The following is a 17,657-nucleotide window of genomic DNA, read 5'->3' on the forward strand; positions in this document are numbered from 1 at the left end:
TGTATGTGTAATACATCACTTTACTGTTACTACATGTAACTCACCTGTAACACATCACTTTACTGTTACTACATGTAACTCACCTGTAACACATCACTTTACTGTTACTACATGTCACTCACCTGTAACACATCACTTTACTGTTACTACATGTAACTCACCTGTAACACATCACTTTACTGTTACTACATGTAACTCACCTGTAACACATCACTTTACTGTTACTACATGTAACTCACCTGTAACACATCACTTTACTGTTACTACATGTAACTCACCTGTATGTGTAATACATCACTTTACTGTTACTACATGTCACTCACCTGTAACACATCACTTTACTGTTACTACATACTGTAACATAATTGCACATCATGCTAGGACATGTAACATATTCTACCTCATATTCTATATATATCTATAGGAGAAATGGTCTTCAGTCTTGAATGGTCAACATCTTGTTCTAGACTGCATCTTTAAAGATTATTACTTGTCCCACTGTGCGAGATGATTCCAGTATAAGCTTTGTAAAATTCTATACCAGACTCTTCATTAAGTCAGTTTATATGCTGAAGATTCTTTATGATGGATGTGTGATTAAAGAAAATGGCTGTATTCTGCCTAAGTCATCAATCCACACAAAAATATGGGGTTATAAAGAAAAAGGCATTCTTCAAATTCTTCAACATGACTAGTTTTGCTTATGACATCAATACACTCGATCTGGGCATGTGCGGAAAAAATGGGGTAAACAAAGTCATTCTTCAACGTGAGCTCAAGGTAAAAAAAAAGGACATTTTGTCTGTGTTGTGTTGTCAACAAATTATTATATACTATAGATTCTGAGAAATTACATTTAAATATATGAGAATTTAAACAGTGCAACCTGCCCCACCTCAGTACTACTACATTACTCTCTACTTATTGCTACACTCTCTCTCTCTCTCTCTGTCTCTCTCTCGCTCTCTCTCTCTCTCTGTCTCTCTCTATGTCTGTCTGTCTGTCTCTCTCCCTCTCTCTCTCTCTTTGCCTGTCTGTCTGTCTGTCTCTCTCTCTCTGTATCCTGTATCTCTCTCTCTCTCTCTCTCTCTGTCTGTCTGTCTGTCTATCTCCCTTTGTATCATGTATCTCTATCTCTCTGTATCTCTCTCTCTCTGTCTCTGCCTGTATCTCTCTGTATCCTGTATGTCTCTCTCTGTCTCTCTCTCTGCCTGTATCTCTCTGTATCCTGTATCTCTGTCTCTCTCTCTGTCTCTTTCTCTGTCTGCATCTCCCTGTATTCTCTCTCTCTCTGTCTCTCTCTGTCTCTCTCTCTCACTCTCTCTCTCCATAAATCTTTCCATCACTCGTCCAATCTGTCCTGTTAATACATGCAGTTTAGAAGAGGACAGAAATCAAACAGAACAGTGCTTCCTGATCATGACTCATCAGATAGAAGCACGCTCTTTGTTGTTTACACTCAGAGGAACAGACTATTTGTGCAGGCGTGTGTGTTTCCCTTGGGGTAGGCCTGCACTTTCATTTGGGTGTGTGTGCGCGCATGTGTGTGTGTGTGTGTGTGTGCGCATGTGTCTGTCTGTGTGTTGGGTTGGGGAAAAGGAGCGGAGTTTGTGCTTGTGTTAGTCTCTATGGGTTCCAACATGTACGTGTATGAGGGCAGAGGTTTAGGTGTGTAGGAAAGAGAAAGAGAAAGAGAAAAAGTGTGTGTGTGTGTGTGTGTGTGTGTGTGCATGCCCACTCTTGTACGTGAAGTAAGTGAAGAGAAAGGTGTGTGTGTGTGTGTGTTATATTAACTGGTTATATTATTATGTGTGGGAAGCTGTCAGTTAAGTTAATATTTGATTTTTGAATATTCTTCAAGCTCCTGCTTTCTCTCTCTCTGTCTCTCTCTCTCTCTCTCTCTCTCTCTCTCTCTCTCTCTCTCTCTCTGTCTCTCTCTCTCTCTCTGTCTCTCTCTCTCTCTCTCTCTCTCTGTCTCTCTCTCTCTCTCTCGGTCGGTCTCACACACACACACATTTGAATTGCCCTGTATATTAAACTTATACATCATTTTTAAATAAAGAGTCTGTCTTCTACACCAGCCCACAACGTACATCCTTTTTCCTCCTTCTGTCCGTTTTATGCTTTTCTCTCCTATACTCCTTGCTTGTATAATGTTCTTACTTTCACCTCTATACATCTTTTTCACAGTCTCTTTTAGTTCAACTTTATTGTTTAAATCGAAATGTCAGAAGAGTACAATATACAGTACAGAATATTTCTCATGACATACAGTGAGTTAGAAAAAACGTTTACATGTCCACATTCTGTACAGAATAAAGTCTTCATTTTGTTTGTATTACAATGTTGAACGCTCATCATTACATAGAATTAAGCAATAATTTTGGTTTTCTGTGATATGTTCTTTATGTTTAGCGTTATTTTAAATCCAAACCCTTCAAACATTTCCTAATTCTCCCTTCAGTAATAACAACCTACAAGTACACTTGAAATGAAGCAGGAGTACTCTCTGGATGTTTAATCACCAGACATCTCACACACACTTATTCATACCTAGGGGCAATTCAGAGTACCCAGATACCTACCAACATATTTTTTAGGGGGATGGTAGGAAAGCATTTCCTCTTAAAGGACAAAGGTTTTCGGGCCACAAACTAAAATGATAACTGAAATGTAAAAGAAAGTTCCACTCTAATGCAAACTTCTCTCTCTCTCTCAGTCTGAAGGCGGTTCTCTCCGTGTCTCCGGATGGCACCGTGGATTTATCCGGACTCCCTCTTTCGCGCCGTGACGCAGAACGCCTGGTACTCCACCTTCAGCGTAACTCTGCCCGTGTTCGTTGCGTCGAGCTGGGTTTCACCGAGCTCACAGACGATACGCTGCTGACGCTGCTGCCCACCTTATCCTCTCTGCCTGCTCTGGAGAGTCTAGCCCTCAACGGCAACCGGCTGACCCGAGGAGTCCTGCGCCAGCTCACCGACGCTCTCAAGGAAACGCGAAGCTTCCCTGCTCTGGCGTGGGTCGACCTCGGTAACAACGTGGACATCTTTTCTTTGCCACAGGCTTTTCTACTGAGCCTGCGGAAGCGTTGTCCGAAACAGGGTAACTTACCCACCATACAAGAGCACCCAGAACAGGGGGGCGGGGCAGGGGGCGGGGCAAATGGGACTGCAGGATTGGAGGAGGTAGGAGAAGATCCAGACTGATTTTCCTGGTGTTAGGGGATGACGGTGGTGGGTGGGAGTGGAACCATCAAGCTATGAGGATTTCATCCCACTGCAGGTGTTTATGGGCGGAGTCATATTATTAATGGACTTTCTTTTAGGACAAGTCTCGTTTGGGCACAGATGGAGGAATTTACACATGACTTGTATCCTTACTTGTAGCCTTCATCAAATTTCCCACGTCAGTGCACTCCCTGGGCTCACACGACCCTGGACCGCATTCGTGGTTGTCCTGCAGTGGACAATAGGACAGGTCTGGGATTTTTGTAAGATATGTATTGAGCTCAGTATCTTCTAGATGTGCCTGTTGATTGAAGACTATAATGGATTGCCTACTGGGGCACACTGTGAGAGGCTGATTTTCGTAATCAGATTTGGCATTCTTCTGAATCGGGCCAGCTGCGTTGGACATGCAGTGTACTTGGGGTAGCAATTAGATCTGGCAAAACTCATCATTTTTTTGGATGCATTTTTTCCTGATCCTTTCCTGAGTGATTCTTCAATAATGTACAAACTTTCATCATAAACTCTTTCACATGTATATATTCTTTATATAACGTCCAAATGGTTCATTTTACACCTCTTGGGCATAAACACGTGCCATCTTTGTATTCTTCCACACTGGATTTATTCAGTTATACCAAATCCCAAACGGCTTCTAGTTCACCATACACTCACCAGCCACTTTAAAAAGGAAAACCGGATCATTTGTGCAATTATCCAATCACTCAGACAGTTGTGTAGCAGCAGCACAGAACATAAAATCATGCAGATACAGGTCAAGAGCTTCAGTTAATGATCACATCAATCATCAGAGTGAGGAAAAATGTGATGTCAGTGACGTGCCATGGTTCTGGTTGCCAGATGAGCTGGTTTGAGTTTTTCAGGAACAGATGATCTCCTGGGAGTTTGACAGACAGAAGCTTTGAGCTTACAGGAAGGCAAATAATCACTCTTTACAACCATGGTGAGCAGAAAAGCGTCTCATAAAATCGTCCATAAAAGCATTAGAGGAATTCCATTTTGGAATCACTGGTAGTAAAATGCTATTGCAAGCTACATGAGGAAGAAAAGATCATAACCTGGGATGTGCTGCATTGTTCTTTAATCTCATGCATCAAGTTAATACACCTTCACAGAGAATTTAACGCTGGAGCATAATGTGTAGTCTTTTCAAGCTAAACCACATCACAACTGGCTAATTCCCAGTGAGGGTACTGGGATTACACAGTGGCTTAGTGGTTACCATCTTTGCTTCGCCCATCCAGGGTTGGAGTTTTGATTCCTTCAGAGGTTGCATGTTTTTCCTAAGTTTCCTCCAGGTACTCTGGTTTCATTCCGCATTGTAGGCAGACTGGTATGTCTAAATTGTCTGGAATGTGTGTGTGAGAGTGTGTGTGTGTGTGTGTGTGTGAGAGAGAGAGAGAGAGAGAGAGAGAGAGAGTGTGCCATGTAATGGGTTGGTACCCTGTCCAGGGTCTCCCCCATCTTGTCACTTGAGTTACCTGGGATAGATTCCAGGCTTCCTGTAACCCTGAGTAGGATAAGTGCTACAGTAGATAGATGGATGGATGGATGGATGGATGGATGAATGGTTGGATGGATGGATGAATGAATGAATGGATTGATGGATGGAGGATGGATGGATGGATGGATGGATGGATGGATGGATAGATAGATAGATAGATAGATAGATAGATAGATAGATAGATAGATAGATAGATAAATAAATAAATAAATAAATAAATAAATGGATGGATGGATGGATGGATGGATGGAGGATTAATGCGCTGCCAATCATTCACTAACCAGCCAAATGTTCTGCAAGAAAAAAGATAACATTAATTCAGGCTTCAGTCTGTATTCCTATTATAGTATTATATTCACTCACTTTGACCTCTGTTGGGTTTGTTTACTTTCACTCTCTCTCTCTGTCTCTCTCTCTCTCTCTCTCTCTCTCTTAATTAAGCAATAATTTTGGTTTCTGTGATATGTTCTTTTTAAAAAATCAGCGTTATTTTAAAACCAAACCCTTCAAATATTTCCTAATTCTCCTTTCAGTAATAACAACCTACAAGTACACTTGGAATGAAGCAGGAGTACTCTCTGGATGTTTAATCAGACATCTCACACACACTTATTCATACCTAGGGGCAATTTAGAGTACCCAGATACCTACCAACATATTTTTGGTGGGAAATGGTAGGAAAATTTTTATTTTTCCTCTTAAAAGTAAACTAGAAAAGTGTCAACTAAAATGATGACTGCAATGTAAAGGAAGCAGATTGTTCATAACGTTCTGCTCTAATGCAAACTTGCTTCTCTCTCTCTCTCTCTCTCTCTCTCTCTCACCTGATTAGCCATTTCTCCTCAACATTATACCACATATCTGGGTTGTGATCGAATCGGAGCTGACGTATTATGACATACGAGTACTTTTTCGCCAATATCCACCCCGACACACTCTTGACCCAGCACTGACTGTGAATTACTAGTGCAGGACTGTCAGGGTGACTCACAGCAGCTCGGAAGCATCATATTATACAGTAGCTACTGACAGAATAATGATGGTTTTTAGCTTTCATTAGGAAATGCTGAAGCTGTAATAATAAAAAAAAAAGAAAGTCATGAATGACATTTTTCAGACCCTTTTTCCAACATTAAGTGACAGAATGGATGAGAACGATTAAAGAAATATATTTTGATAGACTTACATTTAAGCTACATTTTACTTAAAAAAAGGGGGGGGGGTATTTTTAAGTGGGGATTTCACCTACTTATATGTGAATATTATGAAACTTTGAATAGTTTTTCAGCCATGGAAAAGAATGTATTACGCAGATTTATCTCACAGTTACGAATGAACAAAACCAAGCATATGCAGCAACGAAGGAAATAACAAACCCAGAGTATTTGTTTCTAAAGAACTGGCCATCTTTGGAGTATGTTTCAGATTTTTAAAAAACATTGTGGTGTTGGTGTGGTTTGGTTAGGGGTGTGAGGGAGAGATTAGTGAGCGTGAAGCATCACGTCGCACTCGAACTCAAAACTGTGATATTATCTCACCATTACAGGCTTGCACAAGATTAAATAAAGTTGCAGTTGTGTTATATCAGCTCGCAGTGGCAAGTCATAAGTGCATGATAAATCTATGGAATATTTTCCATATGTGAAAATATATGAGGTGCAGAAGTTCACTGCATAGAGCCTCCTGGTGGTCCAGCAGAAGGATCCCGTGCTCTCATTGCCGTGGCCTGGGTTCGATTCCTGGGCAGGGAGCTACCCTAGCCACTGAAGAGTTAACTTTCAGTGCCGGTCCCAAGCCTAGATAAAATGGGAGGGCATAAAACCTGTGGCAAATCGAAACATGATCCGCTGTGGTGACCCCAAACAGGAAGCAGCTGAAAGAACAACAACAACAACATAAAATGCACAGCACTTTTGTTAAGAGGTGTGTCTCATAACCGGGAGACTCACATGAGATTAAAGTGAGGTTTTTACTTTCATGATTCTCAGATATGAAGCTCGGACAAATCAAAGACCAATGCTGCGTTATTCATTTCCACATCCTCAGTAACTGCCTGTTCAGGGTTGCTGTTTTAATTCCAGCTATACAGCTATAGGAACAAAGATTATAATGACTCAAGCAGGGTTAGGGGGTGAAACCCAACACATCCTGCCCACATCACTAGCTGAAACTGATGATGAACTGGTGTGGTTGAGGAACTGTTAAAGCCAGAACTCACACCCCATGCTGACACTGCTCACACTTCTACCTCTCCTCCTTTTCCCCCCCCAGTGTTTATGATACCGTATAGATATACAGGGATATATTGCAGCATTCCAGTGTGTCACCAAAGAACAAGGATCATGATCAAAAAAATATTACATACAGAAAATATTACAACACTTTCGTTGATTTCATTGATTTGTGAACACTAAGCTTCATTTAAAGATGTTTATACATATTTACATATATTTTAAAGATGCTAGTTGTGCAGTCCCAATTCTGGTTATTGGGTCTTCTACTATCCTGTTGAGCTCCTGGCTGGCTCGCCACTATAATATCTGATTACTAGAATGAATTGAAGACTTGTTTTCGGACTCTTATACGTAACGGACACACCGAACACAACCAGTAGCCGGCAGGACTGGTTTTCGTTTTCGTATCCAGTGCGATCGATTCCCACAGTATTAACACAAACCAGTTACGATGTGAAATCTCAGTATAATTATAGTATTAAACTTAGGTGATTAGGTAACTCATGCATGATAGCAATGTGCAGTGGTTATTATGTGTCTGTTGGAAAACACCAGGTTTGAATCTCATCTCAGGTGTTGAAGCTCTGGGGTTTCATTTTATTCATGGCTTTGAAAACACACACAAATAACATGTCGGCTGTACGTGCTAATTGTGTTAACGTTACTCAATTCAAATCACGTCGAACCGTGATTTCATTGATTTATGAACTCTAGGCTTTATTTAAAGATGGTTATACATCTTTAAATATATTTAAAAGATGCTAGTTGTGCAGTCCCAATTCTGGTTATTGGGTCTTTTACTAGCCTGCCAAGCTCCTGGCTGGCTCGCCACTAAAATATCTGATTACTAGAATGAATTGAAGACTTGATTTCGGACTGTTATACGCAACGGACACACCGAACACAACACGTCGCGGGCAGGACTGGTTTTCATTTCGTGTCCAGTGCCATCGATTCCCACAGTATTAACACAAACCAGTTACGATGTGAAATCTCACCAGGACGTTGGGACTACAGGATAATTATAGTATTTAACTTAGGTAATTAGGTAACTCACGTGTTAATTGTGTTAACGTTAGCGACGTTTGAATTACATAAATTCGACCAGCCTTTTTATGTTTTTTTTTATGTTATGTTTCTTGAACTTGACCACCACAAAGGCTCCGGGTTTGAAGTGTCACGCTTGTTTAACTGTTCTATAGCTCAGACTTGACCACACACACACACACACACACACACATTACTCAGCTTTAATGGGTATTGGCTTCTACTCCTACATTGTTGTCCCGAAGACTTCGACTGCAGGGTCTGAAGTAATCTCCTGAGAGTTTCCACCATTACCCAGCACAAAGTCATTATAAATGATGTCATCAATTATTCATTCACTTTCTGCAGCAGCTGCTAATTGGGTTGTTACTTCTAGCAGAGTGTGTGTGGGATGAAGACTCGTCTTCTGACTCTCGCATGCGAAAGAAACGCGACACGTAGCAGGCAGGACCGCTTGTGGTATCGTCTGTGAGAATGATGTACAGTACAGGAGGAGAGGAGTTCGTTCCATCCAGCCAATCAAGTATTCGGCAAATCCGTTCCTCTTTCTTCGTCGTTCTTATCTTTGTGATTTGTGTTTGTTTGATTCAGAGTGAAAACGGATAAGCTGCAAGACAAAGCTGTGGAATGTTTGGAATGTTCTGGATGAAAGACTCTTTAAAGATTAAATTTGATTTATAATAAACATCCGTACAGCCTAATTATTTGGTATTATCAAAAAATCCCTCTTTTCTCTTTATCGCTCGCTCACTCTCTCTCTCTCCTCCATCATTCTCTTTCTCCCCCTCAGTCTCTCTCATTCCCTTTCTCCCTCTCTCTCTCTCGCTCTCTCCTCCCCCTCTCACTTTCCTCTCTCTCTCCCTTTCTCCACCTTCTCTCCCTCTCGTCCTCTCTTTCTTTCTCATCTCTCTCTTCTTCTTTCTTTTCCCCCCTCATCTCAACCTTCTGATTCATTCCATTTTCTCTCTTTGTTTTCTGACTTTCTATTTTTTTCTCTCTCTCTGCTTTCCTCATCCTCTGTCTTTCCTTTATTGCTCTTACTATCCTCTCTCTGTCTCTCTCTCTCTCATGCTCTTTCCTCTTCCTCCATCCCTTCCACCCCTCTAATTCTCTCTCCCTCTCTCTTTCACCCACTTGTCATCTCTCTCTCTCTCTCTCTCTCTCTCTCTTCTGCCTCTATCCCTCCCTCCCTTCCTTCTAAACTTTCTCTCCTTCTCTCTTTCACTTGCCGCTTACCCACTTGCCATCTCTCTCTCTCTCTCTCTCTCTCTCTCTCTCTCCCCTTCTCTTCTTTCTCTAACTTTCTCTCTCCCTGTCTTTCCCCGACTTGCCATCTCTTTCTCATGCTCTCTCCTCTTCCTCCATCCCTCCCTCCCCTCTAACTCTCACGCTCCCTCTCTCTTTCACCAACTTGCCATCTCTCTCCCCCTCTCTCGCCCCTGCTTTCTTTCTCCCACTTGCCATCTCACTCTCATGCTCTCTTTCTCTCTCTCTCTCTCTCTCTCTCTCTCTCTCCTTCTCTTCTTTCTCTATCCCTCCCTCCCCTCTAACTCTCTCTCTCCCTGTCTTTCCCAGACTTGCCATCTCTCTCTCATGCTCTTTCTTTTCCCTCCTTCTCTCCCTCCCCTCTAACTCTCACTCTCCCTCTCTCTTCCACCAACTTGCCATCTCTCTCCCCCTCTCTCGCCCCTGCTTTCTTTCTCCCACTTGCCATCTCACTCTCATGCTCTCTCCTCTTCCTCCATCCCTACCTCCCTTCTTAACTCTCTCTTTCACTTGCCATCTCTCTCTCTCTCTCACTCACACACACACTAACCAGCGTGTCTTTTTTTCTCTCTCTTCCTCTTGATGTTAAAAAAAAAGTAGCTTGTCATCTTCCTAAGAAACCACAAAGGTCTTCTGTCCAGCGGATTTTTCTCATGTCTGAAAAGTTGAAGGCTTAAAGGGAACAGCTTTACTTCTGCCTGCTACACTGACTCCTTCCAATAATATTAAATAAGCACGACTTTAATCTGTTTTATGATTTTCAGCACATTCAAGCCACAAACTTGATTGTTTTGTTAGCTTTTTAACTAGCGGTTTCATCCAAGAACGGGTGAGATGTTGAGTTAAATCCACAAACACATTATTTACACTATAAACATGACTGTAACTGCAGTCTTTTTAAATGAACGTATAATACGGTATGTAGTGATGCTGAACTAATCAATTCACGGTGAAGTCGGTCACTTGTTAGTGTGTGTTTTGGGGTGTTTAGGGCCTCGTTTTCATCATTCTTGTATCCATGCTGAGATTTTAGTGACAGACTGTGAAGAAGGCCTGGAGGGAATGAGCTGCTGGCATGCATGGCAGAATATCTATAGTTAGTGATGAGTGTGTGAAGCACTGAGGCACTCCCCATCAGTCTCCCGATCCCCAGACAGACTCGCTAATGAAGCACCATGTGAGAGAGAAGGGGAAAAAAATTTTTTTTACAGCCCTCTTCGACTTAATCAGAGCCTCCAGAGTCCATATGAAAGGATTTTTCAAAAGCAACTTTTACATCACGATCATGTCCATCATGAGTGCTAGTGGGTGAAAATAAGGTGATTTTATTTGCAGAGATAATCGTGAAGGAATGACTGAAGATTTTAGAAAGATCTCAAGGACCTCAGGCTTGGTCTTGGATCCGGATCCAGCCTTAGCCATCCTGACCAGGATAAAGCAGTCAATGAAGATGAATGAATGAATGTTTTTCTGTGACATGAAGAGATGCTGTGATGTGAAAACACACACACACACACCATGACACACTGATCCCAGATCAGTTGTTAATACCATCTGGAATATTCAGCATGCGCTCTGACCCCAACCTCCAAGGATGGGATATGCGAAGAAAGGATTTCACTGTGCTGTAATGTATATGTGATAAATAAAGGCTATTTCTATAAAAGAAAACAAAAAACAAATTGAGACCTGAGCAGATAACAACAATGCATAAAGTATTATGACCAATTTGATGGTATATAAACCATACCTATAGGGCCAAAAGTTTGTGCACACCTCACCACCCATATGTAGATCTTTTTCAACAAACTTTGGAAGCACACATTAGTACAGGATACCTTTGTATGCTGTAGCATTGCCCCTGCCCCTTTGCACAAAGCGAGCTCCGAGAAGACATGCTCTGCCAAGGATGGTGCAGAGTGTCCAGCACAAAGCCCTGACCTCCATCTCAATGAACACCATTGAGTTGAAGTGGACCACCGACTGAACCCCAGACCTTCTAACCCAACATCAGTGCCTGACATCACTAATCCCTACAGCCACAAAATCAATTCAATTTTATCAGTATAGCACTTTTAACAATGGACGTTTTCTCAAAGCAGCTTTACAGAACATAAGAAACATAGTACAAAAGTCCTAGATTAATGTTAGACAAAATCATACCTAGTGAGCGAGCCTGAGGCAACTGTGGCAAGGAAAAAACTCCCTTAGATGCTATGAGAGGAACCAGACTCAAAAGGGAACCTCATCGTCATTTGGGTGACCCCATCAAGTGTGATTATAAGATATTATAAACACGGGAGAGTTATTATGAACAATGTCCTTTCTACAGTCACAGCTGGAGCAGTGCGATGCACATACAGTATATGTAGAATGTTAATGTGTGTATTAATTAGGAGGTCGTTGTCATCCTCCAAGTCGCATCAAATCTAGAGATCTAGAGAAAGGATTTCCCAGAAATCATTCCCTAAAGGTGGATTAAATCTGGAATGAGATGTTCAGCAAGCACATACAAATCTTATGGTCATATACACCATAAACTAAAACAGTACACCATGGTATGTAACTTCTTGTAGGTTCCAGCCACAGTTTTATTGTAAAAGACTACCACCTTTTGACCTGGTGTTAGAACTGCACCCTAGCATAGCAGGGCTTCTCATACCAGAGCCTCAGTCCAGAATAATTCCCAGATGAATCATGTGACAGATTTAACATATGAACATATTCATACTATTCAAACACATTATTTAGTGAAGCCATTACAGGATTTTATTCCCAAACTTTACATTTATAGAACTACATGTCGAGTAAAAAAGTTTGTTTATGAGCTCCTTTCCTAGCTTTATTACCATTTGAGTTTTATAAAAAAAAAACAACCTATGAGAAAAACACAAGCAACTCTGATATTACCGATCCAATCCAAGTTCAACTAATTAGGCTGACCACAATAAACGTCATAACAAAATAATAACTAGGTTATAACGAATATGACAACGTTTGTTAGTGATCTACGATTATCGATTATAGAAAAATAAAATACTCTTCCTGCTTATCGCACACCAAGAAGAACAATTGAATAATAATTAATATTATATTAAAAGTGACTGGGACCTTATATGTATGGCCGATGGTTCTGACTGCGTTCTTAGTTTCACACAGACACTACGACGTCACATCCTGTCTGTGAGGTCAAACGCTTTCTCAACGTCCGCCATTTCACTTAGAGGGTTGGATGTGTTGACCGAAACTGGTTATATATTTTTTTTTTTTTTACAAAGAAGTTGGTTTAAAGAAGAAAAAACTACTGTGCAAGTTATTTGCTGATGCTTTCTGAGCAAAACCTTTTTTAAAAAAAAGTGGTTGAGTGAAGCGGCCCGATGCTGTTTTGTGTTTTCCGAGCAGGAGCTTTCTGTGGGAGCCAAAGTTTTTGTATGAGTTGAGTCCGGATCACGGACAGGAGTGAGGGCGAAGCGAGGCCTGGATTAAAAACCCTTGGGTAGGACTGAATTCAGCCATGGCTGGCCATTTTGACGCCGAGGATCGTGATAGCTGGTATTGGGGACCCATGGACCGTAAAGACGCTGTATTGTTGCTGCAGGGTCAGAGACACGGGACGTTCTTGGTCAGAGACTCGACCACCAGCAAAGGGGACTATGTGCTCTCCGTGTCGGAAAACTCCAGAGTCTCGCATTATATCATCAACAGCGCTAGCAACAACCGACAGTCTGGAACAGGTAAGACTCTCATCACTGTATTCATTTTCCGACTTAATATAATCTCGAGTTCTAGCTAGCTAACTTTTTTTTTTCCTGCGTTGAGTCGATAGCTAGCAAGTGGGCTGGGAAGTGAATCCTCCAAAAAAATAATCGATTCTTCAATTCCAGGCATTGGGAATGGAGAGTCGACTCATTGGCGCGTGCACGCTGTTTGAAAGACGCCACACAAATAGTATAAAATTTATATAAGTTAAGCAAAACTTTTAGACTGTAAGGTTTATGCAAACAAAGGGAAAAAAAGGTACTTTCCCTCCATAACCTGACAGGCGTGTATTGCCCTAGATTGTTAGGTTTGAATGGTTGTTAGGATTGAATATCTGAACTGCACTAATCACAAAATGCGCAGATTTGCTTATTTTTTTTAATACGTCTAAAAACTTTTAAATGAAATCTGTCTAATATATCTTGTTTATTTTTTTTTAAGTTAGCAATGCCCTTTCTTTGTGTTTTTTTTAAAAAAAAAATTGAAAATCGACTCCATTGTTGAATTGACTCGTGGAATCGACTCGAATCACCTGGAATCGGATGTGGAGTCAATTTCAGAACGACTCCCAGGTCTTTTTTTTTTTTTTTTTTTTTAAGGCAAAACTTCTTCACTTTACTGGACAGTTTGTCGTCTTTTATTAAAGACTTCTAAATATTAAACAATATATAAAACTAGCCATTAATTAGAGAATTGAATACTACTGTCTGTCTCGTTGAGTCTAGTCTAGTTCATCATCATTCATTTAAAGCCCCATGTACAATTTTTTTTTATATCATTTAAGGAAATTAGTGCTAGTTTATTTAGCAAAATAATCTCCTTTTAGTGTTACAAGTCTCTATATGTGGCTGCTTTAATATTTTCAATACATAGGACTGAATTCTGTATGGATTTGTGCCTTTGGTTAAAAAAAAACCCTGCATCAGCATTAGCTCCCTGAACCAGACACGGCTCCACAGAAGGGTGTGGCCGATTAGTTTATACAAGCCATTTTTTATTAAAACACACTCTTGAAAGTTTCCAAACCATGGAAAAGGAGCATGGTGTATCGTCTAAAGCGGCTAGAACTAGTTCAGACTCACACATTTTTGTCAGTAATGACTCACTGTCCGTATACATGTGAGAATCAGAGCAGGAAGTCTTAGTTGTCTTGCACTGGCGTTAAGTCGGAGCTTGCAGATCTCATCGTGGATGGGCGGAGAAGTGGAATTTCCAGGCGGAAGTGTGAGGTGCTGAGTGCTGTGCCAAGGATGAATGGTTTGGGTGACACAGAGTCAGGGTGACTGTTAAGCTAGGTGTGTGTGTGTGTACATCTTTATCTCATGCATAACAGTGAGCTCAACAACCATGGACTGTTTGTTTAGATCGAGGCTGTCTTGTGCCTGTGTATATATTTGAATATAGTACTTTTATTTCTGGATGAATCAACGCTTTCAATTTCTTTTGATTCTTGATGAATAACAATGCTTGGATGCAAGTTTAGAACCTTTTCCCATCCTTTTTGTTACCTTTAAATCTAGCCCCAAAAATAAGTCTACCTCCCATTTTTTTGTCATGAACCAGTTTATAATTCACGTTCTAACGTTCTCCCTCCCTTATCGGCATGATAAACAGGTGTGGCTCAATCTCGATTCCGGATCGGCGACCAGGAATTCGACACACTCCCCGGCCTGCTGGAGTTCTACAAAATCCACTACCTAGACACCACGACGCTCATCGAACCCGTCACGGCACGTTCCAAGCACGCCAGCCTGAGCGGGCCGGTGTCCACCGGTGCCCCGGCGAGGCAGGACGAGCCTGAGTACGTGCGCGCGCTCTTTGACTTCCCAGGCAATGACGACGAGGACCTGCCGTTTCGCAAAGGCGACATACTGCGTGTGATCGAGAAGACTGAGGAGCAATGGTGGAGCGCTCAGAATGCAGAGGGACGCAAAGGCTTGATCCCCGTGCCCTATGTAGAGAAATTCAGACCTGCCTCGCCGACTTCTGTAGGAGGGGGTCCAGTAGGGCAGGTGGTGTCTGCTGTCGGTTCGCTGGATGACAATGGAGCTTTGGTTCCTGGCAAGCTGGACTACGCCCACCCTGTGGTCAACACGCCACTGCCCAATCTCCAGAACGGGCCTGTGATCGCCAGGGTCGTCCAGAGGAGGGTGCCCAATGCATATGACAAGACTGCTCTCGCACTTGAGGTATGCCTACTGCCTTCACCTTTATTTCAAGGTATATGCTGTTTTTCCCCCATGTTTCCAGCATGGATGCGTAGAGGATTTGTCTGTAGTATAAATGATCAGACAGTGTCTTTGCCTTTTATTTATACATATATTAAATATAGTTTCTCAAGGGCTCTTGGTTGCTGTTGTAGAAACGACATTATTTACATTTACATTAGTTACTCTCCAGTGTCTCCCAAATGAGGATGAGGTTCCCTTCTGAATCTGGTTCCTCTCAAGGTTTCTTCTTCATATGATCTCAGGGAGTGTTTCCTTGCCACAGTCGCCTCAGGCTTGCTCATTAGGGATAAATTAGGGATAAAATAGCTAACTTTCCCTCTATGTTTCTATTCTTCTGTAAAGCTGCTTTGACACCATTGTTAAAAGGGCTATACAAATGAATTGAATATAGTCATCTTTGCGAAGGTCTTTTCCTTAAAATCCCTTACACTGGGCTTCAGTTATCAGGTTGGATATGAACTGGTTTATTTCCGAATTGTTCATTTATGCAAGAAACTCAGCCATTTCAGACAAAAATGCTCCTGAGTGTGTGTAAATTCATGCGTAATTAACGAACGTAACCCTTATTCAAATCGTATAAATTTGCTGTCATGTTTATATTCTTTATTTGTTTGTTACACACACTAATTTGATTATTTTTAAAACAATCATTTCAGTTTAATGGCTTTTAATTAAATAAAAAAAATAACAGCGCACCATCTAAAAGAATGGTAAAATGACGGGGTGTGAAAGGAGCGTGTGTTGGTCTGTGTAGATTGTAGCTACAAGCTGTAGTGGTACAAAAGGCAGAACTGACAACGAGAGCCTGTACATGTTTTTGCTGCTGCTGATTTTCAAAGTCTGACCGTTTAGTGACCGATCTGATCTGTCTCAACCTAAAATGAGTAGTGTATGTGGCTATAATTTTAGTATTCACCTTCTACTATTATGTTCACGTGGACTCCATTAAGCAGCTGTGAAACTGTGTGTGTGTGTGTGTGTGTGTGTTTGCAGGTTGGCGACATTGTGACGGTAACAAAGATCAACGTGAATGGCCAGTGGGAAGGCGAGTGCAAGGGCAAGAAAGGCCACTTCCCCTTCACACATATCCGTCTGGTCGACCCGCAACAGCCTATGGACGAAAGCTGAGACACACACAAACACACACACTGCTACAGTTCTCTACACCCACCCTGTTTTTATTCTTTATTTTTTTTGTTGTTTTTCCCCACCCTCCTTCTCTAAGATTCAAAATCTAAAAACCCGACCTGGCCACATCAGTACTGGACGATCCCCACACTGCAAACACTCATCAATATCAAGCTTCACTTAACACACTGTCATTAAACAATAGAGTGTGTATACACATCTGCGCTACACAAAGTCACAGGTGGGTACAGATTAGTCGTAACAGTGCCTGGTGAACGAGTTCATGTGCAGTAGGAATGCTTGGACGAAGAGCTCGACTGCTACAGTCCTTTCCCATCTGAAATACAAAGCCTCGGTTCGACTGCCAACGCCTAGAGCGACGTCCTGGTGTGGTGCCAACTCTATCAGTCACCTCCTGTACTGAGATACGGAAACTATGATGATGAGTGAAAAATATGTACATGTGCCATTACATGATCGATTTCTTCCTATTTTCATGACCTACTTTTGATTTTTGTCTTCAAGAATTTTTGTCACGTTAGTATTTTACCATTTTTCTTTTTTCATTCCTGACTCGATGCATTTCCACAGGATTCTTTCGGGATATCTGTTTGCTAATAAGAACTTGTTTCAAAGGGAAGAATGGAATTCCTCAGGAGATGTTGGGACTTCACATTCCAAGATGTTTTTGATGAACTCGTGATACTTATTTACTTCTTTTTTTTTTTTTACACACACCCATCTCTCCTGTTTCTGCCCTTTTCTAATTAACTTTAGTACCAAAGGCAGACAATGTAGAAAACTTCATTTGCACACACATGTTCATGAAACGATAGTGTTAACTTCATCCACTCCCATCCACTCTCACAGAATTTCTGGCCACGCCCATCCACTCCCACAGAATTCCTGACCACGCCCATCCAGCCTTGCATAATTTCTGACCACGCCCATCCACTGCCACATAACTTATGACCACGCCCATCCGCTGCCACGTAATTTCTGACCACGCCCATCCGCTGCCACGTAATTTATGACCACGCCCATCCGCTGCCACGTAATTTCTGACCACGCCCATCCGCTGCCACGTAATTTCTGACCACGCCCATCCGCTGCCACGTAATTTCTGACCACGCCCATCCGCTGCCACGTAATTTCTGACCACGCCCATCCGCTGCCACGTAATTTCTGACCACGCCCATCCGCTGCCACGTAATTTCTGACCACGCCCATCCGCTCTCAC

The 17,657-nt window shown here is 41.8% G+C and overlaps 2 protein-coding genes across 2 annotated transcripts in view; both read left to right on the forward strand.

The window, feature by feature from the left end:
• LOC131348119 (leucine-rich repeat-containing protein 75A-like) overlaps window positions 1–12,380 on the forward strand; it is a 32,357-nt gene extending 19,977 nt beyond the window's left edge. The window contains exon 4 of the mRNA XM_058382755.1: window positions 2,720–12,380. Within this exon, the coding sequence (XP_058238738.1) occupies window positions 2,720–3,206 (487 nt within the window). The 3' untranslated portion in view covers window positions 3,207–12,380. The remainder of the gene's footprint in view (window positions 1–2,719) is intronic.
• Window positions 12,381–12,519: 139 nt separating this feature from the next.
• On the forward strand, window positions 12,520–16,934 carry LOC131348121 (adapter molecule crk-like). The gene is made up of 3 exons (XM_058382756.1): window positions 12,520–13,033; window positions 14,673–15,247; window positions 16,283–16,934. Exons 1-3 carry the CDS (start codon window positions 12,814–12,816, stop codon window positions 16,415–16,417), a joined length of 930 nt encoding a protein of 309 aa, XP_058238739.1. The 5' UTR covers window positions 12,520–12,813; the 3' UTR covers window positions 16,418–16,934.
• Window positions 16,935–17,657: the final 723 nt, after the last annotated feature.

The sequence above is a fragment of the Hemibagrus wyckioides genome, linkage group LG28 (assembly GCF_019097595.1).
Source record: "Hemibagrus wyckioides isolate EC202008001 linkage group LG28, SWU_Hwy_1.0, whole genome shotgun sequence".
Classification (NCBI taxonomy): Eukaryota; Metazoa; Chordata; class Actinopteri; order Siluriformes; family Bagridae; genus Hemibagrus; species Hemibagrus wyckioides.